At 46.2% G+C, this 24,070-nt stretch overlaps 1 protein-coding gene across 4 annotated transcripts in view; it reads left to right on the top strand.

Moving 5' to 3' along the window:
* Positions 1-23,475, top strand: part of ATP6V0A1 (ATPase H+ transporting V0 subunit a1) — a 48,350-nt gene extending 24,875 nt beyond the window's left edge. For 2 of the 4 annotated variants that reach the window (XM_044999605.1, XM_044999607.1), the window contains 6 exons: positions 483-590; positions 4,367-4,474; positions 5,253-5,270; positions 8,384-8,501; positions 10,420-10,591; positions 20,572-23,475. In XM_044999605.1, the coding sequence (XP_044855540.1) occupies positions 483-590; positions 4,367-4,474; positions 5,253-5,270; positions 8,384-8,501; positions 10,420-10,591; positions 20,572-20,665 (618 nt within the window). In that variant the 3' untranslated portion in view covers positions 20,666-23,475. The remainder of the gene's footprint in view (positions 1-482; positions 591-4,366; positions 4,475-5,252; positions 5,271-8,383; positions 8,502-10,419; positions 10,592-20,571) is intronic. The other 2 variants (XM_044999608.1, XM_044999606.1) reach the window with 1 other exon arrangement.
* Positions 23,476-24,070: the final 595 nt, after the last annotated feature.

Here is a 24,070-nt window from a genome sequence, read left to right as displayed (position 1 = left end):
GAAGTGGTTAGGACTTACTGAAGTGGACACTTAAAAAAAAAAAAAAAAAAAAAAAGTAGCATAGTGCCATCTAACCCTGTGCTAAGACACTAGTCCCGACAGACTCGAGAGCAACTCCCTTTGCCACCTGACAAACGGCCTCTCCCTGCAAATCCACTTAGATTTCCCTTGGCGGTCTCTAACCCGAGTGATGACCATGCCTCCTTTGCTTGGGGTGTACAGTCTGATGCGAACACAGCCTGATGCGAACACAGCCAGAGGTGATGCAGCTTCAGACAAACAATAAGAACAGTTCAGTCTGCTGGTTTGGGAAGCGATAGTTATAACAGGAGCTGAAGGATCTGTATACCAGGGAAACACTTGTATATGGGAGTTATTCACAGTTGAAAGTTGCAATGTGCATGAGACCTGTTCTGTAAATTACCTTAGCAGGAATGGAACATTCACTGCATCACCTTGTACCGTGTCTGTTTTTTCCACAGGTAGGGCTTCAGTGCTTCCTGGTGGTTGTCGCGCTGCTGTGTGTGCCATGGATGCTGGTAGTTAAACCCTTGGTCCTTCGCCATCAATATTTAAGAAGAAAGCATTTGGTGGGTGACTGTTTTTGGTATTTCTGATTACAACTATTAATAGTTCAAAAGCTGTAGGCTCTGTCTTGATCTTGGATACATAGGTTCACATTGGGGCATGACCTCTGAAACCCCTTTGCGTGTGTGCACACATGAAGACAAGTGGGTTTTACCGGACATGAGGTGTTGCTTGCTTGCCTCTGAGATCTGGATCTAGCTCTGATTCTGCATTAGAAAACCTGTGTGTAGATGCCATTGTAAAATAAATACATCCCGCTTGGGTACTGTCAGCCCATATAGGAGCACAGAGGCCATCGATTATTGAACTTGTTTCTGTGCCTTTCCTTGGAGGCCAAAGTACAGAAGCAGAGATACAATTAATGGTGAATTGGTCGACAGTAATGTCATCAACCCGATTAAAGGAGTTTGGATCTAAAAATGAGACTAATCTTTGCTTGTGAATGTGGGAGCTTATCTCTTAGGGTTTCTTTGTCTTTTGTGGCTCGGCAACTGTACTTAGATATAGCTATAAAATGTAGGCACCTGGCATACATGCACTGAGGCTACTTGAAAATTCTCCTTGCATGTACGGCAGGGAACTGTTAGGATGTTACAGTCCGTCAAAGTACAGTTCAGTTAAAGACACTCCCTCTCCCTTCTCTGACCATCTTCCATCCTCCCATGTCCCCTCCATTCGTCTCCCTTTCTCTCTTTTGTTTTTCTTCCTCTTTCCCCTTCTTTCTTCCATTCACTATCAGGAAGGGCAACCCCTGGAGGGCCAAGTCAGCACAGTCCAGAACGCGCAGGCACTAGAGGCAGCAGCGGCTGCAACAGTGAGTGGCTTTAAAATCACGTGGCGGATTTAAAGATGGGGAGTTGGAATTACACTCCAGAACCTCTGGAATCTTATATACACATCTGCACTTGCGAAGTGGCTAACGAGACCCCCCTGTGGTAAAGCAGTCCCTGTCTCGGCAAGATAAATTCCAGTACCCTCAATATAATTGTGATGCATTCCTAAATAGTCATACACACGAATGAAAGAGAATAACTAAGTGACCCTGTCATGCAAAGACCCTTCTCTGGAAAGTGCTGGGGAGAGAGATCCTAGCTCACAAGAATGCCTTGTCTTCAGACCTCCAGGATGAAATCCCCTTGTTTTACGTTCTTGCATATTTGTTTTTATAAATTAGATTTGACCTCTTCTGTTTGAAACCTTTCTGTTTACATTCCATACGCCAAAAAGTCATACATGTGTGTGGTCCTCTCAGCAGCACTAACCCTGTGGCTTCACATCAACAGTTAATGGGTTTTTTTTGTCTGCTTCTTTATGGGGCCTTGCAGAATCTGATGTTACTGTGAAACGGCTGTGTACCAAACAGAGCTGGGTGTGAATCTGTAACTACCATCCATGTCCAGAGTCCACGGCCAGCTAGTGAGTGAAGCAGCCTTCATGGCTTGCTTCACCAGAAGGACATATTTCAAGTTGTTGTCACACACATGAAATGTGGCCTCTTTCTCCAAAGAGACTAAATTATCTGAATTGGATTTTGCATTCATCCTTATACTATGTGACCAACTGAAAATCAGGTTTAATATTTAGATATTAAACATTTCCATAACAAATCTTTAATAATAGCCTTACAAGAAGCTTTCAGGAGTGTTAAGAAACATCTGGAAAATTGCATTTGTGTGAGATCCATCAAATGTGTTAGGTGTGTAAAAACGCCAGCTATGAATGAGGCTATTGACACACCTCTTTTAACACAATCGTATCCAATGCACAGCGGAGGCCCAGATCCCCATGTGGTGGAAAAGCTCATGGCTCTAGTAATATGAGCTGAGCTAAAGCAATTGACACCAGACCAAAGAGAATATACATTAGCCAAGTGCATGAGAAAAAGCTGTAAGCTAATCTTGTGTTTGATGAAATAACTCATGACCACAAATCTCTAGTGCCTAGAAATGTGACTAGCAGAACACCACCTAACACTCAGTTTTGGTCCACTTTGATACGAGTTTCAAAAACAGAATCCAAACACAAGCCTTTTTGCTCTTACCTTGAAATATACTTCTTACTATCTTAATGTGTGTCACTTTTTTCTGTATTCTGTTTTCTGTTTTTATTAAAGTAAAATGTCTGGAGTGTATTTGGAGGTAATCTGACAAGAATTAAATAAATCTGTTCCAAGTTTGACACCTGGCCTGACAATAAATTGTATCAAGACAAAAACAAGGCTTTGAAAACCAGTCTGTTTATAAGTGCATTGCACTAATAATCAGTGCATTAATGTGAGAAAAGCAAGCATGTTAGACTTGCTCCGTATCACCAGAATCCTGATGAACTATGAAAGCAGAGATGGAGGACACTAAGTTTGATCTTCTTTGTTTTTCATAGTCATCCTTAAATTATAATATTTTGAATTTAAAGCCATGTTTACATTTCATACCCCCAAAATATTTATTTGTGTCAACACTGAAATGCTTCTGACACCTAGGTATTATAGAGAGAGGCACCTGAATAAGTCGTATCCAATTGACTTTTCCTGTTACCTGTTCTATGGGAATTTTCCAAAATCACCTTTACTAGATGCACACCTATAACTGCTAAATGCACCACTCTGTAAGGGCAGATGCTAATGTTGTAGGTCACATGATATATTCACTGCATTTTATATTTGCACCCTTTAGGTCCGTCAAATTTTAAAGTTCTGAACATATAAAGTAGAGTCTCAGATTGCCGATAAGTATTTTACTCCATGTTATTGGGTATTTTTGAATGAAAATAGAAATCTGCCTACAATATGCAAAGGTTGGTTGCTAGCAGTTTAGAATCCTGAAAATAAGGTTAAGTGCAAATTAGATTTTCATTGTCTTCCTAAACTCCACTTACAATGCCTGAAAACTCTATTGTAACAGAACCTGTCAAACAGTGAATGGGCTGTGTCATTATTGATGGTATGTGTTGTTTACTTGGAGTATGAAGCCTGTAGCAGGTTTACTGTAACTGAACAATGATTACACTTTAATGTGCAAAATGAAACAGCCCTAACTTTACTAATTTGATCAGTTAAGACCAAGTGAAGTTAGAACAGAGTCTGTTTTTTAAGTATGACCTTCAATGTTTGAGGAGGAACCAAAGAACGGTTGTGTCTTAAGTACTGAATGCTTAAACAAATGCTTATAAAAGGAATCCTTTGCACAGTTCAGAACTTCCATGTAAGAGAAGGTCTGATTCCCACCCCAACCCCATCTGTGGCAATGTGTGGCGTGGGCATGCCTGGTACAAATTGGTGCAGAGCAAGCATATATGTTTGTTGTTAGCATGTGGGATAATGCTGCTTCGCTATCTGCCAGTAAGTGATTTATTTTATATACAGCAGTACTTGTCTTTCTGTCAAAGATTCCAGGAGTTCCGAAAGCTCTTGGAAATTTTTAACAAATTGTTGCACAAAACCCATCAATTTCAGCCTATCTGTCACTTTGCGAGAATGTGGCTCTTGGTCAAAGGTGAAATTATTTTGTGTGAAGCTTTATAACATCAAAAATTAATTCAAAATTGGTTTGTTTTTCAGACTCAGCAGTTATGAGCACATGTTTCCCACTCAGTCAGGAAGAGCAGGATACTCCATTTGTGAACCATGTTTGTGCCTTGACTCTTAACATTTAATATGTGGTTTTCTTTGAGCTGCTGCTGCTGCTTTCTGGAGGTGTACAAAATGCATTCTCTGATCCCCTCCGCAGTGTCTCACTAAACCCCAGCAACACTCTGCTCTTTCTCTTTGTTCGCATTTTAGGGAACTCACAACTTCGGTGGGATCCGGGTGGGCAATGGACCAACTGAGGAGGATGCCGAGATCATTCAGCATGACCAACTTTCTACCCATTCTGAAGATGGGGATGAGGTAAGTGCCTGATTAATCCTTTACTTGGTAACTATAAAACTGGCAATGAAAGGGGTTATTTCCTGCTTAATATATTTACTAGCTTCTAAGATCTAACTTGGTACCAACATTGCCCAGTGGAACTGGAACAGTAGAAATTAATATCCATTCTAATTTCCTGCTTCCTCACGCTGCCTTCCACTCATCCTCGTGACTGTTAACATCAATGAAAGTTCTTGGCACAGGTCAAGGAACATGTGTGGCCCTTTCTGTCTGAATTCTTATGACAAGGAATGGGTATCTGATAGGCAAGCTTCCCCTCCCCCGCCCCTTAGGCTAAACAGTAACATCTAGTTAGTTGCCACAGATGCATTTTACCCAGTTTATTCTCCAGTTGAAATGGTAATTGTGTGTTTATTATTTGAGTTACCTTATTTATTTATTTATTTATCTCTGACATTATAAGGCTGTGTTTAAAATAAATCCAAGTGCTGTATTTCTTGAGTACTCAACTCTTGTTCCAAATTCACTTTAACATGTTTTCCTAACTGCCCTGCCTTTTCTACCACACCTGGGGAGAAAAAGGGAGAGTGATATTTATCGTCTCAGGGACATTCTGCTGCCTATTTGGACAGGGTAGTGGACTGCTGTTCTTAGGCATTACGCAGCGGCACAGTGTGTGCTAACCAAGTGCTACCACTTAACTATGGCATGTGAATAAGGGATTTGTTAAACTCGTGTTCATGATTAATGTTCTGATTGTGAGATTCGGCACTAAATGTAAATTTATGTTTACAAGCCTGCAGAGGATGAGGTGGTAAGATGACAGCCAGCTTTGCATTCATACATATCTGCACCATTTCCCATCGATGTAAATCATCTGCTGCATTAACACATGATTTTTTTTTCATGCCATGTGACTTGTTTTTCCATGAGATCTAGCCATTTACATGTATGGGCCACTTCTAACACTCCATACAATATCATCTCCATTTTAAAATACCTTGTCTGAATTGCTGCATCTCTTTTAAAATTATTTGCTTTCTTATCTCCCTTGATTTTTAGATTGCAAATCCTTCTCAGTTGACCTGCACAGCTGTCGATCAAAAGATCTACAAGGGGCTTCTAAATGTTTATTATAGAGTTGCTGGAGAAGCAAGACTCTTTGTTAACACTTAGACCATTGTATCTGTTTTGTCAATGGGAATGTCTAGGGTTTTTGGTTTTTTTTTGCAAACTGCTTACAGATTTTCTCCCCACCCCCCCCCACCCCCCCCTCCAGCTATCATCCAGAGCTAGGTATTTTATTGACTGAATGTTGCCCTAAACACATGCAGCCAAATATTGGAGCACACCCAATTGGACTAGCTGATGACCAGAGAATCAATATTTTTCTCTTTAAAAGAGGGGGGAGAATTGCGCATATTCAAACACAAATAGTTAGGCTCTCTGAGCATTGAAGTATAAAATACCATTTGGGAACAGACTGTGAAATCTAACCAGCCTCGCTGCTCTTCTTGATACGAAAAACCATTATTCTTCATGTTCTTCTTACCTCCCTTGGTCCTAGAGTTGATATGCTAAGTTACGCTCTGTGGGTGGGTGTGTCTCCAGACTGCAGCGGTGCCAAGGTAACAGGTGGTCTCTTGGGAAGCAGTTTGTTAACCTTAAGAGCAGTTGTTCTGTTCATGGGTCTGTGCTGTCAGTGTACCTGGGTGCTTCGTTTGTCCTTGTTTTAGCTTTAAGTGAAATAGACTGGTATGTGGGGTGTCCATGCAAAAGGCCCATGCACATTCTTCTCCAAGAAAGCTGGTGCATACAATGATAAAGATATGGGTTGCTTCACCATCAATAAAACCTTCCTCAGATTTTTTGTTATAGGTGGGTCTTGGTCTTCATGGCGACAAATGATTATAGAATGCACTAGTGTAGCTCCATCATCTCCACACAGTCAAGAAAAATAGAAATTCCTTTTCCGTTCCAGTTCCCACAAGACCTTTTAGATCATTACATTTTTATCTAGCTCTATAACGTTTGAGGCTCTGGTAACTAATGTTGATACAATGACAGAAGTTGGTCTGATGGTGAAATAACTATAGAGTTCTTCTCAACCCTCAAGAACAAGGATGTTCAGTTCATCCAAACAGTACAGCAGAGAAGCCTAAGTGGATAACCTCCCCCTACACTAGCACTTGTTGGCTTGTTTCAAGACTTGCCCTGAAGGGTCAGATTTCAGCTTCTAGTTCCCCGTGTGTAACCCCAGTAATGTCAGTCCAGTTCACACATGTAACTAGAAGCAGAATTTGGTCCTATCCATCTCAGGTGTATGACTGAGGTGAATGTTTAATGTGTTGAGTGAAGTCTCCTAGAACAGAGTGGTGACATTCTAAACATACCACCATGGTGTAATCTCAGATCTTCCCTTGATCAAGTTGCTGTTTTTATTGTACTACCTTATGAGAGTAGGACCTCAGAACTGGAACAGCTGTGTAATAGTAAACCTGGAATGCATCATTCTGAACCAGCTGGCAGTGGGCATAAAAGCCGAGGAATTGTGGAAACTTCGCAGTGAGACACTTTTTTTCTTTGCTTCTGTAAATTTTGCTGAACATGGATCTTTTTGAGAGAGCTGTTGCCCTTAGGGATGAATCCTAGAGCTGGTGAAATAGGCATAATGCAGAGAGATCTGATCACATTTGAATGATAGGAAGGCACATGAACCCTTCTTTTAAATAAGCAGAGTGAAAAATAACCCATAAGGCTGCAGGAACTCTGCTAAAGCCATCCCATGAGAGCCTTTGGGTTGAAGCACAAGAGTGGTCGTCTCCCTGGCAGTTATTCACAAACTCGGCCATGTGCTGTATTTATTGTTTAAATATTTGTCGGTTTCAGTTTATTTTACGATGACTTGCTGTACTTGCTGGGCAGAGGACTCTGTTTACCAGAGCAGGTTTTACTGAGGAATTCTTGCAGTTTACGCTCTTGTGAAGAGAGAGATCTGGGCTCTCGACAGCTAGTTTGACATAGTTGTTTGAAATGTTTATTGCTTTAGCTATTTAAAGGGGGAACAAGAATAAAAATAGCATGCTGTATTCCTTTCAGAACATTGATCACTCGGTGTCATAAAATTCTGCATCCCCTTTAACGTGCTTTGGAGAAGTTCACGGAGCATGGATTAACTCCAAGATGCAGAAACATGGGCCTCTTTTCCAAGCTGCAGTGTGGCAAACTATCCTACATTTATTTTGAAATCGTTTTGAGTTGATTGCCAAAATGCTTGGAAGGCATAGAGACTGCAGATGGAAAAAGTGAAGCAGAGATGAGATTTTTCAAGATAACTTTTTGTGCATTATTTCTTTCACAGAGAGCCAGTTCCTGCTCCTTACAAGATTGCTTCCATTGTTCCCACAGCAGTGCGAAAGATGCAGTATTGTCTCAGGCTTTGTCTGATTTTTTTCCCATACATTTATCTCATTCCCGTGGAGAAGGAAAACCGTATTTGTAATCCCTCTCCTCTTGTAGAAATAGATACCCCTTACCAGTGTGTTCATACAGAACCACTTTTTACTGAACAGTCTTTTCCTGGTAAAATCCTGGGTCTGATCATAACTGTTTTCATTGCCTGTCATGTGAAAGTCGACTTTTTTTAGTCTACAAATTGCAGTGTTGAATGATTTTTGCTAAATCTGAGAAGCTAATTAGAAATAAAGTGTCAACTGTCACTGCAATTGTGAAATTCTATTTGATAGTCTTCCTAAATGATCTGTATCCAAATGGCCAGTAGAAGAAATGATCAGTAAGAGCCCAAACATAGTGCCCGTGTAAGAGCCCCAGTCAGTGGTGCCGCTCCCCTAATCTGCCAACCCTTGCTCATTACAGCTGCCGTGCAGCTGGTCTCACTCCCTCTTTGCTCTGTTGTTCTTTCTGCAGTTTGATTTTGGGGATACGGTGGTACATCAGGCCATCCATACCATTGAGTATTGCCTGGGGTGCATTTCCAACACAGCATCCTACCTGCGGCTTTGGGCGCTCAGCCTGGCCCATGCACGTAAGTATCTTTCCCAAAGCTGGAGGTTTGATCAGTGTCTCAAAAATGTCCTGGGGAGATGGCCTAGGCATGTGTGTATGTGCCACAGAGAGAAACTGCCCTAGTGTGTGTGTCATGTATTCTGGGGTGCACTCTGGACCAGTGAGGGGTTGTCACCACCTGCCTTGCAACCTTGGGTGCCTCATAGTGTCTCGCTGATGTAGTTCCCAGTGTGAGCTGCTCACAAACAGCATGCAGGTCACACCCTGAGTGTCTGTGTATAGCTGCAGTCCTGCTCCAGCCACTCTGAGCCCAGCAGCCTGTCAGCAAACACCAGCTACTCTCTGGCTTCCCGTAGCCTTGGTTACTACCTGTAGGGTGATCTCAACACACTCCCAGTGCTAGATTTTCCCCCAAAATGTGTGCTCTGCATGGCCCAGCCTTCTGGACAGCTCAGATATTGGGGTCCAGTGCCCTTGTAAGGGGTCAGTGTACAACAGTCTGCTACTTTAATAGGGGTTACCAAACAATTCTGTTTAAACACAACACTGGATTCATTTTGATTAAAGAATAAAACAAGTTTGTTTAACTACAAAGAGCGGTTTTAAGTGAGTACAAGTATTAAGTGCTAAAGTCAGAAATAGAGAAAGATAAAGCGCTTCCTAGTAGCGAAGACTTGGTTTGACCTTGAACTAAGTCTAGCTTGTCCTTACCATGTTCCCTGCAAATTTTCAAGTCAGGATCTTCCACAAAGTCCCCAGTTCCTTCCAGATGCGAGGATGGAGGCATGGAGTCTCATGTCATTTGTTAAAACGAAAATTGATCGGTTCCTGCCCTGCTTTGCTGCCAAAGCAAGGCCAGTTGCCTGGTGATGGCCAATCAACTCTGACACCTGGTGAGAGGGGTCAGCTTGTATTTTGTCTTTGAGAAACCAGCTTTACCCCCTCCCCAGATTTGTCTGATACATATTTCAGCTCATCTTCATGACTTTCTCTGTAATATTGCTGTACACATTTCACCGTGATATTAGCTTTTCAAATGATACCTCACAAGGCATATTTTGTACAAAGATGATTACACTAGTATGGAGGGTGTGACTACAGGAGTGCGTTTGGTCAGTGTGATAGGGTCAGGCTGTGCTGGGCTCCTGGTTGGCAGAGGTTATTGACTGGGGTAATCAGGATTTTAGCCTTTGCTTGTCATTGAACCTCAGTGTGTCATAGAGTGTGTATAGACTGGTGGCACTTGTGACAGTGGCACCCAAATTTAGCTCAGCGGTGGGGGCCTGCAGTAATAACTTGTCAGGAGCCCAAAGGAATCTGCATAAAATGGAGCAGATTGCAGCTGCCTTCACCTTTAACGCAGAGTTGCAACCTCTTTAGAGTACAAATCCCGGGATGAAGTATTGCACGCTGGATGAGTGGAATCCATTGCAGATCTCCATGCCGCCACCTTTGGCTCATGGGCTGTGCTTTGGCCAACCTGTGATATGGTCTGTGTGTGAAGAATCGGTTTCATGTGTTAGTTTTCATAGACCAGAATTGTTCAGCCTACCAAAAAATATCCTTGGCCAAGTTTAATTGGTAAGTTCCCTGCTGCTGTCATGTAGTGCGGCAGATGCAGTGTCGCTCCATTCTTGTGTGGGTGACTGTATCTGTAGTAAGAGGCAGGAGTGGTTGCTGCCCAGAGTCTGCTTATGCAAGCTGTGGTTATGAAGAGCATCCTGGGCTCAGGAGGGGTGGGTGGAATTGGAGTTCAGGTCCTGAGTTACCTGGCTGCAAGCACTTCCTGTTCTTCAAGTGGAACCATCCTTCCGGCTCCTGCAGTGCTAGGAACGGTTATTTTGGAATGTTACGTGAAGCCCACTCTCAGTGAAATAAAACTTCCCTTCACAACCACCCTGAAATAAGCAGCATTCTTCCTGCCCTTCTTCCTGCAGAGCTTTCCGAGGTGCTCTGGACCATGGTGATTCACATTGGCCTCAGTGTGAGAAGTTTCGCTGGAGGTTTTGCTTTGTTCTTCATATTTGCTGCTTTCGCTACCTTGACTGTGGCAATCCTTCTGATCATGGAGGGCCTGTCGGCGTTCCTTCATGCGCTCCGTTTGCACTGGTAAGTTTCCTGGAACGTAGAGGTTTTAAAGCTGCTATAAGCAAGATGATTACTGATGATTCACCGCCACCATGAATGCTATATCCTCGGAAGCTGTATACACTTCCCACCCCACCCCAAGCAAAGTTTAGGCTTCAGTTATAAAATTCAGAGAGTTGGTAATGGCGTGCTGAAATCGGCGTTGCCTGGTGCTGCTGGGACATTGTGTGGATAATAGTACTGAATGTAACTAAACTAAGGCCTTGGCTACACTTGCAGATTTGCAGCGCTGCAGCAGGGTGTGAAAACACACCCTCTCCAGCACTGCAAATTGCGGCGCTGCAAAGCACCAGTGTGGTCAAAGCCCCAGCGCTGGGAGCGCGGCTCCCAGCGCTGTACGTTATTCCCCACAGGGAAGTGGAGTACGGACAGCGCTGGGAGAGCTCTCTCCCAGCGCTGGCGCTTTGACTACACTTAGCGCTTCAGCGCTTTGAAGTGCAAGTGTAGCCATAGCCTAAGTGCTTGTTCTACAGCGGCAGACTGGCAGCAAGAGGGTTTTCAAACCTCATGGAGGCTTGGAACCTTATTTTCTGCTTTGGTGGTCCCAGTAATAGTCCTCACTCCTATCCTCTACACTTAAGTCACTAGGCATTACTGGAGAGTAGCTGGCATAAGTGTTCTATGCTACACAAGTTCCACTGAATCCAGCTAAACCTTTCTCGGCAGCCTGTGTTGGGGTATGGAACGTTTGGGCCCTTCAGCAGTTTCTCTGTGTTGCCTGATAATGGCATTTGTTTCTCTTGTCTCCTTAATGATGTTACATGGTGATTGATAACTGCAGTTCCATGTGCGGCCAGCAATATTGTTAGTCCGTTCTTTCTCAGGAAAACAGAACAATAGCAGTTACACCTCAGCCTGGGGGGATCATTATCAAGATCTGTAAAAGCAGCAGAGAGTCTTGTGGCACCTTATAGACTAACAGACGTTTTATCCAGATCTTGTGCTGGGGTCAGGAGAACAGTCTGTATTGGCCCTTTCTTCTGCAAGAGAAGTAGACTTGTTTCCAGAAAGGGCAGCTGTGTTTTGAGATAGGAGAGATTAAGCCAGTGGTCTGGGCAGAGGTCACGCCTGAAACCCTGATTCTTTGAGTAACTCGTTATGTGCCTCTCCATTCAGCTTAAAGTGAAAGCCCTGCTTAGACAGCAGCCAGTGCGAGCGGGTGGGATGAAGAAGGCTGTTACTGATCCCTTTTGTAGCAGTTAACCGATGCAGAGGGTTGCAGCGGGAGAGCCTGGAGGGGTTTCTCTCTCTTTCAGGCAGCTTGGTGGTGGTTATCGTGGATATACACCTTACTCCCAGCAACAAACGACAATTGTGGGTCACAGTCAGCCCTGACTGGAAGAGACTTAGCTACAGATTTGCTTTTTCACCCATTTTAATGGGCAGTGAAGTAGCTCTTTAAACTGGGGTCTGGCTGTCTTAAAGTTTATTCTTCCATTCGGTGTGTTGACTGCTCTCTCTTGCTGCCTCGTGGCTTTCAAGGCAGAATCTGGAACTACAAAACTTTCTTCCTGGAACTCAACTCGAATTTTTTAAATCTAATGTTAGGAGCTCTCTGAGCTGTAGGCCATTGGTCCAGTCCAGGACCTGGATTTTATACAGCCAGTGTTCCCAGATTCTCTGTGGTGTTTCCTCTGTCTAGCTATCAAATGACTTGTCCATTGTTCTTTACGTCACACCCTTCCTTACATGTAACTTGCTCAGAACACACACAGGCTATGTCTGCCCTACGCACCTTTTAGTGACACCGCTGCTAAAAGGTGCGCAGTGTAGCCACTTTGTCAGCAGGAGAGAGCTCTCCCAACAACAAAATAAATCCACCCGCACGAGAGGCTCTCCCGCCGACAAAGCGCTGTTCACACCGGCGCTTTTCGGCAGTAAAACTCTTGTCGTTTTTTTGGGGGGGGGGGGGGGGGGGTTTCCACACCTGAACTGAGTTTTACTGACGAAAGTGCAGTGTAGACAAAGCCTCAGTGGTACCCTTCTGTGTGTCTAGAGAAGACACATTCGCCGCTGCTCTTTGTTAGCAGTTCAGATTGTTTGTATTCAGGGAGTCAGTAAGTGAAGAGAAGTGAGATCACTCAGTGGAGCATAATCATTTTCTCTCCACCCAGGTCCAGAGTGAGTTCCTTGTCCCTGTTTTTAAAGAGCACTTATTCCACTTGGAATTCCAGTGTGGCTGGCTCTCTCTCTGGTGTGATCAAAGGGACAGTACAAAACAAGGAATTGCTGGAGCTAACTTTTGGGTTCCCCTCCAGCTACACACAGAACTAGACAGGAGAGCCTGTGAGTAACTCTCCTCCTCCTCTCCCCTCTCCTTCAGTAATTTATTGCATCAGTTCTGAGTTTTTCATGGTTGGCCAAAAGAATGACGCGAAGTTGCAAATGTAGCTTGTGAGGTGTCTGGTCCTGCTCCGAGCTCACCTGCTTGCGGTTCTGTCCGTTTCCTTTTGTGAAATGTGCCAGTTAGTCTGAAAATAGGAGCACAGGGCTCTTTATTTGCAACGAGCACCTAACCTAGCACCACTTTTTCTATCCTGGGTGCCTTGGCAGTCCTGTGGCTGGAAAGCCAAACCCAGTGTGTCTTCGAGACAGGGAGAAGAAATAAAACTGTTTGAAGTCTATTTTTATTTTTATTTTTTTCCAGTAAGAAATCAAATGTGATGGTAACGACAACTGCAGCTTTTGGGACTTCCTCTGGTTTCTTTTTGGGATGAAAACTTAGTCCTTTTGCACCCCCTAATGGCACAGTTTCCAGGTGCATATTGAAGCTTTCCAGTACGTTCAGGGATCTTCAGAATTCAAACCACACAGTCATGATTCATACAGGAATTCTAAAGCGTAGCCATCTTATGTAGGGAGGGGATCTCTGCTACAGTTGTCTGCAACTCCTGAAAATGGCTGTTGGATGGCGGTTCTGTTTTTCCTGGCATCCAGCCTAGAAAATTTCACATCGGTTACGTTAGAGCCCATTGCTTCTAGCTGGTGTTCCTTGTCCTCTCACAACGGTCACTGACAGTATGTAACAGCAAAGTCCAATGAAAAGAACTTTGATCTTGCACCCTCTGTAGTGAGTTATCTCAGCAGACAGGGCCAGACAGTGAACAGAGCATCAGCTAGTCTTCTGACTCTTCAGATGTTTAACTGCATCTTTGAATTAGTAGCAGGCCTAAGTCTCCTCTCTGAGCTGTAATGTTCGGTCATGCATTTGAACAGAGGTGGTAGATTATTGATTTAAAAAATCTTTACAATTTTTTCCTTCAAAATTAAAAAAAAAAACACCTGATTTTTCACAAGAAAAATATTCTGAAAGTATGGACTGAAATAAACAAAGCAGGTATATTTTAAAATAGACACTTCTTCTGCTGAACAGTCATAGCCTCTGTACGTATGCCCGGAGCGCACGCAGGTAAGGCCTGATTCAAAGCCCCCTGCAATCAGTGGGTCAGACCAGGTGTGATTTATATTGTCCACAACGTAGCTGAAATGGAGCTTTGCACGATGCCAGGTTTTTAAGTACAATTTTTTAAAAATATTAAGCTAATGGAAACACTACAGGGAAAGTGGCCCCATCCCAGTGGGAGACAAGCTGACAGAAGACAGTGGGACTTCTTGAGCCAAGAAATGACCATAACAACATGGAACACAGTTGTTGTGTAGAACTGCAGAGCATTTACTGGGAAACTACAGAAGCATAACTCTGGAGTGAAGTCCTATTTCCCCTAAACGTAAGTGCCTCAAACCTGTAAACTCCGGAAGAGCAAATCTGCTCGTAAAAGTTTGGCGATGGGAAAAGCAATTTAGCAAGATAAAATGAGATCTCAAGTACTATGCTGAGACTGTCACTTGGGTTACTCTCATCCCTGTGGAACAGTCATAAATTTCTTGGTCTCCAAATAATCTCCTATGGGCGTTCCTTTGTAGTCTAACCATGAAATCCACGCACTTCCAGTGCTGCCTTTTCTAACAGGGAAACTCAAAAGAACAATAGGACCAAGTACAGCTGTCCTAGGAGGAACAGCTCTGTAAGAGCTTTGTGTCAGATTAGTTGGCTGTTTGTAGCTGGGGAAGAGGAGTCACCTATCTGGAATTTTTGTCTGGTGGGTGGGTCGTTGAGTCTTCATGGAACAGAGAAGTCATTTAACATATGCCTTGCTGGTGGAAAAACAGATTAATGTGAGGTCTGCCTGTCACGCCCAGTTGGAGAAGATTTATTTTTGTACTTTTTTCAGAAAATACAGATTCCTCCATCAGTAACCTGGACTATGTTTTTGACTAATGTTTAACTACCTGTTGAAACAATAAAGCTCTCAAACTTTGGCAGTGATATCGTCCTTGCACATCTTTAGTTCCCCCTGTATCCTATCCCTATGCTGGAGGGTAGGGATAGGATACAGAGGGACTGAGACAAATTGGAGGATTGGTCCAAAAGAAATGTGATGAGGTTCAACAAGGACAAGTACAGAGTCCTGCACTTAGGACGGAAGAATCCCATGCACTGCTACAGACTAGGGACTGAGTGGCTAGGCAGCAGTTCTGCAGTCAAGGGCCTGGGGATTACAGTGGATGAGAAGCTGGATATGAGTCACAGTGTGCCTTTGTAGCCAAGAGGACTAACAGCATTTTGGGCTGTATAAGCAGGGGCATTGCCAGCAGATCAAGGGATGTGATCATTCCCCTCTATTCAACATTGGTGAGGCCTCACCTGGAGTACTGTGTCCAGTTTCGGGCCCCACACTACAAGAAGGATGTGGATAAATTGGAGAGAGTCCAGCGGAGGGCAACAAAAATGATTAGGGGGCTGGAGCACATGACTTATGAGGAGAGGCTGAGGGAACTGGGATTGTTTAGTCTGCAGAAGAGAAGAATGAGGGGGGATTTGATAGCTGCTTTCAACTACCTGAAAGGGGGTTCCAAAGAGGATGGATCTGGACTGTTCTCAGTGCTACCAGATGACAGAACAAGGAGTAATGGTCTCAAGTTGCAGTAGGGAGGTTTAGGTTGGATATTAGGAAAAACTTTTTCACTAGCAGGGTGGTGAAGCACTGGAATGGGTTCCCTAGGAGGTGGTGGAATTTCTTTCCGTAGAGGTTTTTAAGGTCAGGCTTGACAAAGCCCTGGCTGGGATGATTTAGTTGGGGATTGATCCTGCTTTGAGCAGGGGGTTGAACTAGATACCTCCTGAGGTCCCTTCCAATCCTGAGATTCTGTGATTGAGATCTTTGCAACATGAAAAGCTGCTGACTCAGCTGTATTGGAAATGCAGGCTGACTTTTATTTCCCTTTGGCTAGTAACTTGGCTGCTTGTTTTAAATATCTCCTTTATATCTGTATTTGCTTTTCATTAATACATTTTGTGGCATCGCTGTTTGGCTTAAACACAGCCGGGCATGTCGTTGACTTCCTTGAAACCCCTATTCCTAAACCTTGGAGAGAGACAGAGCTTATCTAGTGACAGGGGCCTGTGATCAGCCAGCCCCCATGGACCTGGCATTTATAAACTAGCATTGCTAAATGAGAGCATCCCCTTCCCACCCATTAGAATGCCAGGGGTGGCTGTGGAGTTGGCCAGGAAGTCACTGAAGGATGCTGGTGTGTTCCAGTTGGGAGGGATTTGTGGAAGCTCCCTGTGACCAGGGTTAGGAGCACTCCTTGGGTTCAGTGTGGAACGTGGGTAGCAGCATGTCTCAGATAGAAGGAGAAGTCAGGTCAGCTGGGGAGGGGTTGAAAGTTTGGCTTGGCATTTGTTGCAGGGGAGAGGATTATCTCGGCAGCCATGCTGTCAGCTTCAGGCTGAGGGCGTGAGAAACACTAGAACTAATGGATTGCAACCTGCTAATTTTCCACGGAAACCATGCAATTCGGACTTGGCTCAGGTCACTCAAGCATCCATTTTTCCCAACCTGTTACCCATCCCTGACTCCAGTGAATTAACCCCTCGCAGCACCCTGTGGATGGCACACCTCATCTGTTAACCAGCTGCCACGCATCTGCACCCCATCTCAAATGTGGTGTTAAAGTTACAGAACAGGGAGGTTCCAAGTCCTTGCAACTATTTGTAGGAAACTTGATTAAAGATGGAGTCAGCTGTGCAGACTTTTTCTCTGAGCGATATTTAACGCGCCTAATTGTTGGAGCTGCAGGAACTCAGTAAAATGGCCAGGCACTGCCTGAGCAGCTAATCCCAATTCGTTTCCATGCTGGAGTCCCAGACCCATTTCCATCACCCCAGCAATACTCTAGCCCAGTGGTTCTCAAACATTGGTACTGGTGACCCCTTTCTCACAGCAAGCCTCTGAGTGCGACCCCCCCTTATCAATTAAAAACACTTTTTAAATATATTTAACACCATTATAAATGCTGGAGGCAAAGCGGGGTCTGGGGTGGAGGCTGACAGCTCGCGACCCCCCCCCATGTAATGACCTCACGACTCCCTGAGGGGTCCCGAGCCCCAGTTTGAGAACCGGCCCTAGTCCAAGTTGAGGAAGGTCAACTAGTTGATAGTGAATTGTGTCATTTTGGCAGCGGTTGCTGAATTTGGGGGAAGGTTTTGTTCACCAAGCCTGTATTCTTTTTTCTGAGTGTATAAGACAACCCGGATGGCAGGCGCTTGCAGCTCAGGGTGCTTCTCTTCCAGGCATGTGGAGAGGATTTTTTTCGTGCTCTGTGTTGCCTGAGCTGTGTGCCACTGATTCACAAATGCTCATAGAATGTGCTGTTGCTCACCCATTGGAGGACGGTGACATGGATCTTAAATATCCCTTTTGGCCGTGAACCATTAATTGCTTCTAAATCTCACAATGTCTGGATCGCTCCAAATGGAGGGGTCCCCGGGCGGGTGGGTCACAGTTTTGGATGGTGATGTCAAAATAGACTTCAGACCCAACAAGCGTGGTAAGCCGCAAACAGCTGTGTAAAACAAATGAAAAGGAATATTAATGTGCTGCTTTGTGGCCAGCTGTTCTGAGCTGTAAACTGAGAACTAAGGTCAGGATGGAGGGGTAGGCGCACACCGACTGCCCTGCAAAGCTCTTGGTGTTCCATCACCAGAGGGGGAATGTTACTTTCCAGGAGGCATGGATGGGCTGTGAGTCAGACTCGGCTTGGAATCCAGTGGGCAGACGTGGGTGTAGTGAGACCCAGATCCCCGCCCACTGTTTCACAACTATTTGTTGTTTTGAGTTTGTAAAAGGCCCTGAGCTCCAGGCAGATCTCGTGACCATAAGCCACACGCAATGACTTTAAAAGGGTATCGCCATTTTGCGTGCGTGCAGAAAGGATGGTCAGCCATGCTGAAGATAAAGCCTGGCCGAATAATCTTGACTAATCTAACCACAGGCAAGGCCCCTTGACTTCAAAGCAAAGCAGGCGCCTCTTTCAAGGGCAGGCCCTGAATTAGGTTCCTAAATCAGCACTTCAGCACCCACTTAGGCACCTGGATGCAGCTTATACACAAGCATAAAAATTTGACTTCATGACTTAACAAAATGCCTTTGTAGATGATCTCAGGTTGAGGAAAGTACTTTACGTGTGACCCTGCAGTTCCTGGGGATCTCGTGCTGTGCCAAAGAGCAGTTGGTTGGAGAGGCCTGTTAATATGAAAACTGACAGGGAAGGTCCTGGGGCTTTAGTACAAACTGAAAAAGTCCCTGTTTACTTGAAGTGCAGAGCTAACGATTTAGTGAATTCTTGCATGGCACTTGATCAGAAACAAGAGACACTCTACAAAGTTATGCAGTGAAGCAAGCACCCCCGGGAGCAGCAGGCATCCACCGCTGCAAAGCAGAGCCGTGTGCTCTGGCCCTTCCTGGGAGCAAATGTGAAGAAGCATGTCAGGAACTTTCTTTCATTCAGCTTTGGAGTTCTGTTAAATGAAAGGGACCTGGTATCCCCATCTACTTCACCCTGCTATTCCCATGCTGCAGCAGCTTCTCTTAGACTCAGGGTACCTGAGGTGGTGACAAGGACTTTGTGCATGCTTGATAGGAGCTGCCTGAGTAGGGGTATCAGAAAGATTAGCAGTCATGGTTACAATGTCATCTGCTTGAGATTCTGTGTGGGACCCAAATGCTCACCCCTCTCCCTCTTATTTCCCCTTGCTTCCAGAATAGGAATTAGTCACAGGGTGCTTATTGGCAGGGTTCCTGCAAAACCCGAGGACCTTGGCAACGAAGCTTTCACTCCCACGCGGAAACTGCTGCTCATCCCAGGGATTCCTTAGCAGGGAACTAGGTCCCTGTGTGCACAGGCAGAGAGGAGAATCTATCAGCAAAATGTTGTTTGTCAGGAGAGTGTCATCTTTGCAGACTGGGCCGTCAGTGACTTTGTGAGCTGTATCGTGGTAGTCGCTCGGGACTTTTTGAATTTGGTCGCTTTCCAAAGAATGTTCCCAGTGTCCTTGTGACATTTTTCAGTTTATTCCATTTAAAAATATTCATCATGTAAAATGTCCTAAAATAATGCTGAAAAATGATTCTGCTAGAGCTCCTGAGAGAGAGTCAGCTGATTCCTCAGTGCCGATTTGGTTCCAGTGGACAGGAGAATGGAAAGTGTTTCTCATGGGGCACACAGAAACACTGCACTTGTTTTCATTATGAATCATGGGTTTTCTTTCCATATTTGGCAGTGTTTTGACCCTCAGGCAGCTGTCCAGAGTCATTCCTTTCCAATTTCATTTATTAGGGAAAACAAGCGAAAAAGCAAAGTTACTGCCGAGGTTGTGAGATAACCGATATCTCTGTTTCTCCAGGAGCACCCGGGAGGGACAGGGAAAATGTGCTTCAACAGCTAAACCCAGACGACTGACTGAGGGGGCTCTAGAACTTCCCTCTCCCTCCCCCGCACTTTCTAAAGTATTTAATGAGAAAAGTTCAAACATGAAATGTTTCATTGGCTGTAGCACATTTTCTGTAGCCCGGGGCAGAGGGGGACTGTGTAATATTCCTGTCCCCTTTTGTACCGTTTTGAAATAATCCCGCCCAGGACTTTAGCAAGAGCCACCGTTGGTCATGTGGACTTACTGGCATTACAGCATGTTGGCGTCAATCTGTGGGAGACCAAATGCTCCGACGGGAGGGTGTCGGAGCCTGGAAAGGCCATTTCGCTCCTCATGGCTTTATTTTATAATGTGCTGGGGACAGTGTCGGAGCCGTCAGGGTTAACTGTGCCTGAAGCTTACGAGGCTCCCAATACAACGACGTGCAGCTTACAGAGAATTGGGCCGGTCTAGATCAGATTTCTGAGAGAACCACTAGTTCAGGTCAAAACGCCTCCAAGCCCCAACTGGGATCAGAGCCCCCTTGTGCCAGGCTTGAGCTACGGCCCTGACCCTGCAGCAGGCTCCCCCGGGTGCAGGGCTCCGTCCACGACGGGCAAAGGGGGCGAGGAGGGAAGCTTTGTCTGGGGATAATGTCCTAATGACGTGCTCTGTCAGTTTCCAAGGTAAGTTGGTGGAAACGCAGTTGCACAGGATGTTTTAAAGCATAACTAGGCAAAGCCCTCAAGAATCTTCTGCAGAGAACCATCCTGGCCCTTCCCAAGACCATGAGATCAGTGTGTGTATAAATGTGATCTATAGAACGTGATTTCTTTTAGAAACAATATCCTGTAGGAGACACGTGTTCCTTTCGTTGTCATCTAAATAGTTCCAGGTGACACCAGCTTCATGGATTTCTCCCCATGTTTGTTGCTTGTGTAAAATGGATCTCTCTCCGTGAAAGCAGCATTTTGACAATTTTTTTCTCCATTCTGCCCAGGAGCTGGGGGAGAGGAGAAATCTGTAATAGTTCAGTTGGGTCCTGATCCCTACCCTCCTGCTGAAAGCTTCATTTCATCTGCCTGTCCCAATGTGCAGATTTAATGAGGTTGTAGCCAGTCCCCCACATAGCTTCTGACACTGTAAGTAGCTGCTGCTGATCATTCTTTCTCTGTCTCTTCTGCAGGGTTGAGTTCCAGAATAAGTTCTACATTGGCACTGGATTCAAGTTCCTCCCGTTCTCATTTGACAACATCCGTGAAGGAAAATTGGACGATTAGACCCTCCCCCTCAGCCTAACTGAGCAGTGTTAGACTCGAATGCTGGTGTGTTGTGCTGTGGTTAGCCCTTGTCCCCTGTGTGTTTTGTGTTGTGAAGTTATGTGTAGCTCCCCTGCCATGATGTGCTGCTTCTGAGAAAATAACTTCTACTGCAGCGCCCGAAGTATCTGTCTGAGGCTGTTAAGTGGAGAGTTGTGATGTCCCTGTAGCAAGCTTAGCTGACATTGCTTCAGAGTCACTCCTTTCCACCCTAAGCAAACAGCTTGTTTAGTGCTGGATGTGTTTACAGTGGGGGTTGCATAGGAAATGTCTGGACTTGGTGTATTTAATCATGTATCGGTTTATGATGTTGTACAGTAATTAGCTCCTTGGCAGATCCCCGTAAAGCACTGTAGGGAAAATACAGCCTCCTATTGCATAAGGAACAGGACGTGCCCGTAGCCCAGCTAATCTGAGAGGGAAGCATCAGACTCTTCCCTCTAACTGTCTTTGCTGCCTCTGTTTAAACGAACTGAGATCCCCTGATGCACAGAGGGGTCTTGGGGAAAGCTGGGGCCATGTGCAACCCAGAGCAGTCCCTCTTGCTTCCACCTGTGCAGCATTCTTACTGTGCTTGAGTGAGGGGTTCTTGTGAACGGTGCTCTCGTCACACCGTCCTAGCTCAGGGAGCCGGGGGCAACAGCACACTTCCCTCCCTCGGCTGTAGCCTCCTTCCATCTGCAGTTGCAGTTTCTAGCCTGCGGCATTCTTTCCCGCTGCCTGGTGGATGGGTCCTGGCACGCTTTGCAGAAGGGTCCACTCACACTTTCCAGCCCTGCCTGTACTCTCAGCCCAGGGAGGCGGGTCTCTTGTTTCCTCAGCAATGGCCCAGCATTTCTCAAACTCGACACAGGCATGTGCCCAGAATTTGCCCACCACGGTCTGCACCTCACTTACCTAAAACAGAACCCAGCATCCATGCTCCGCTGTAACCTGGGGAGCATCCTGCAGGGCCTGCCAGCAGGGACTGGCTTACCCTGGCACAGCCTGACCCTGCAGCCTGCACGTTTGTGTTGTCATGGGGGCTGCAGTTTGTCTGCCCTGCTGTCTGTGCAAAGAGAACTTACCTGCTTTCCCGCAACTCTCCAACAGCCCAGATCCACATGTGCTCCAGGCACGCAAGCCAAACAAACCCAGGGCTGGTGCAGTGGGGCAGGGAGTGTTTTCTGTTTCCTCTCTAGGACTGGGGTCAGTGACCTTCCCCACAGAATCAGTCAGGGCTGTTTGGGCTGTTGGCAAAGTGGAGAACCAGGCAGGGTCTTTGGGCTATTCAGTTCCCTCAAGGGCCGAACGCTGGACTTCCACAAAATTCCCAGCTCTGGCTGACCCAGAGAGCAAGGCCCTGGATTCAGAGACCTTGTGACTAGATCAGTGCCAGGGTCCTGCTTTGAACTGGGGACGGTCCGTGTGGTGTGGGAGGGCTGGGCAGATGTCAGTCCATAATGGACCGGAGTGGTGGAAGCAGGACTTCCTGGGCATTTGTTTGGTCCCTACTGGAGCTGCAGCCTATAGTCATGAAGGTGTTTCTCTCCCTTCTGTTACGCATGTACGTGTGCACAGATAACCGCATGTGCTACCATGGAATCTGTCTCACTTCTTCTGGTCTCAGAGGCTCCACTGCGATTGTGTCTGTATCTCTCCCTCTGTCAACGCTGGCCTATTCTTAGCAATCATGCAACCAAGGAGAGTGAACTCTTGGCATTTTGTTCAGAAAATTCTGTTGTTCATCATGCTGCCCCTCGGGCTGGGCTGTGTGATGCTGTCTCTAGGACTTGGACACCAAGTGCAGGGGCGGCTGGTAACGATACCAGACCTATGTGAAACTCCACATTCTTCCCCTCCCAACGGAGTGGAGGGGAGTGGTAGGAGTCGCTCTGTGGGATGTGGGCATTGCGTTCCCTGCCGGATTGGTGTGGCTGAAAGACGGGCTCTGGGCTGCTGGGCTGTCAGTTGTGCACCCGAAGTTAGTAAAATCCGATATTCCAGGGACTCTGAGGGTTGGTTGTGCTAAGTAACTCCCACCCAGTCTGACATCGGATCAAGCGTTAGATGGCAGATAATTGCCCCAGAGAACCTCCCAGGCATGGCCAGTGTTACTGTCTGGCCTGACAGCCACACTTGTCCTGTCCAAAGAGTCACCTTGTGAAGGGGCAAAGGCAGGGACTCATTGCAATGGCCTCTGTGGGAACAGGATTTAAAGAGGGTCGCTCGGAGGGCAGCAGGTGCCTGTTCCCTTGTGCAGGGTGTGACTGGTTGCTTGCCTTCCCCGTTGGAAATAGCCTCCGGAGTGGTGATGTGTGTTTAAGCCCTCTGGGTGGCACAGTCTGCTGTAATGGATGCGCTGGGGCGGATAGATACTAATGAAACTGTGGCTGGAATCATTGAGAACTGGCCATCCAATGGGAAAATGCCATGAAATGCAGGATTCTCCAGCGTGGCGTGAGGGAAGTGCGCAGCGAGCACTAAAAGGAACAGTCCGAATGTCTGAGCGAGGCTGGGTGGGGCAGACAGGTACAGCCGGGTGTGTCTAGCCAAGCCTCTGTGACTATCCCAGGGGGGAGGTGTGGGACGCGCACGGGGATTTGCACTAATTGAGCCGGGTTCTGTTTACATGTTGATCTCACTGTGTTTACAATCCTGTTTTGTGCAAAGTGCGAGGTGGCACAGTCTGCTGTAATGGATGCGCTGGTGTGCAGCCGAAGCAGTAACACTAACTACCTTGCTGGCTTTGTGACTCACCTGACACATTACATGGTTGGAGTTGTGTGTAACCTGAGCTGTCTGCATCTAGTCCTTCCTTCCAGCGAGGGGTTCTGAGGCAGGGCCTTCCTGTTCCTCTCAGCCTGGAGCCTAGCCGGGCATTGGGGGCACTCGCTGGGCCAGGTTAGGCTCACTGAGATGCGGTTGGGTAGCGCTGCCTCCATCCCGCAGTGAGCAATGGAACCCAAGGGGGGGACGACGGATGAAGCTGTTTAATAAAATGGCACTCGTCTAACAGAGCCCAAATTGGGAGTCCAGAGCGTGAGCTCCCAGAGCAGTGATCCGCCTCGGGTCAGGCGCAGGGCAGGGAACGGCACTGGTCAGCCCTGTTCTAGACCCGGCCACCTCCGCAGGGTCGCTCTGCCCCCGCCCCCCCCCCACCAGCGCTTTTGGGGCTATTTGAAGCGTCGCTAGCCAGGGAGACCAGCCCCTGCCCACAAGCCTTTGGCTGTGGGGGCAAAAGGCCAACTTTTATATCCTCCTGGGGCGCGATTCGGGGGTTTGGTGTTTAACAGGCCTGGGGCTGACTCGAGCTCCAGCTAGTGGCTCCCTTTGTTCTCCTCGAAGGGCAGATGGGCCCCAGCCCCGCAAGGGCATCCATCCCTG

The sequence above is a fragment of the Mauremys mutica genome, chromosome 25 (genome assembly GCF_020497125.1).
Source record: "Mauremys mutica isolate MM-2020 ecotype Southern chromosome 25, ASM2049712v1, whole genome shotgun sequence".
In the NCBI taxonomy this organism is placed as follows: domain Eukaryota; kingdom Metazoa; phylum Chordata; order Testudines; family Geoemydidae; genus Mauremys; species Mauremys mutica.
The sequence above is the reverse complement of the archived record's forward strand: the minus strand, read 5'-3'. Positions and strand labels throughout refer to the sequence as shown.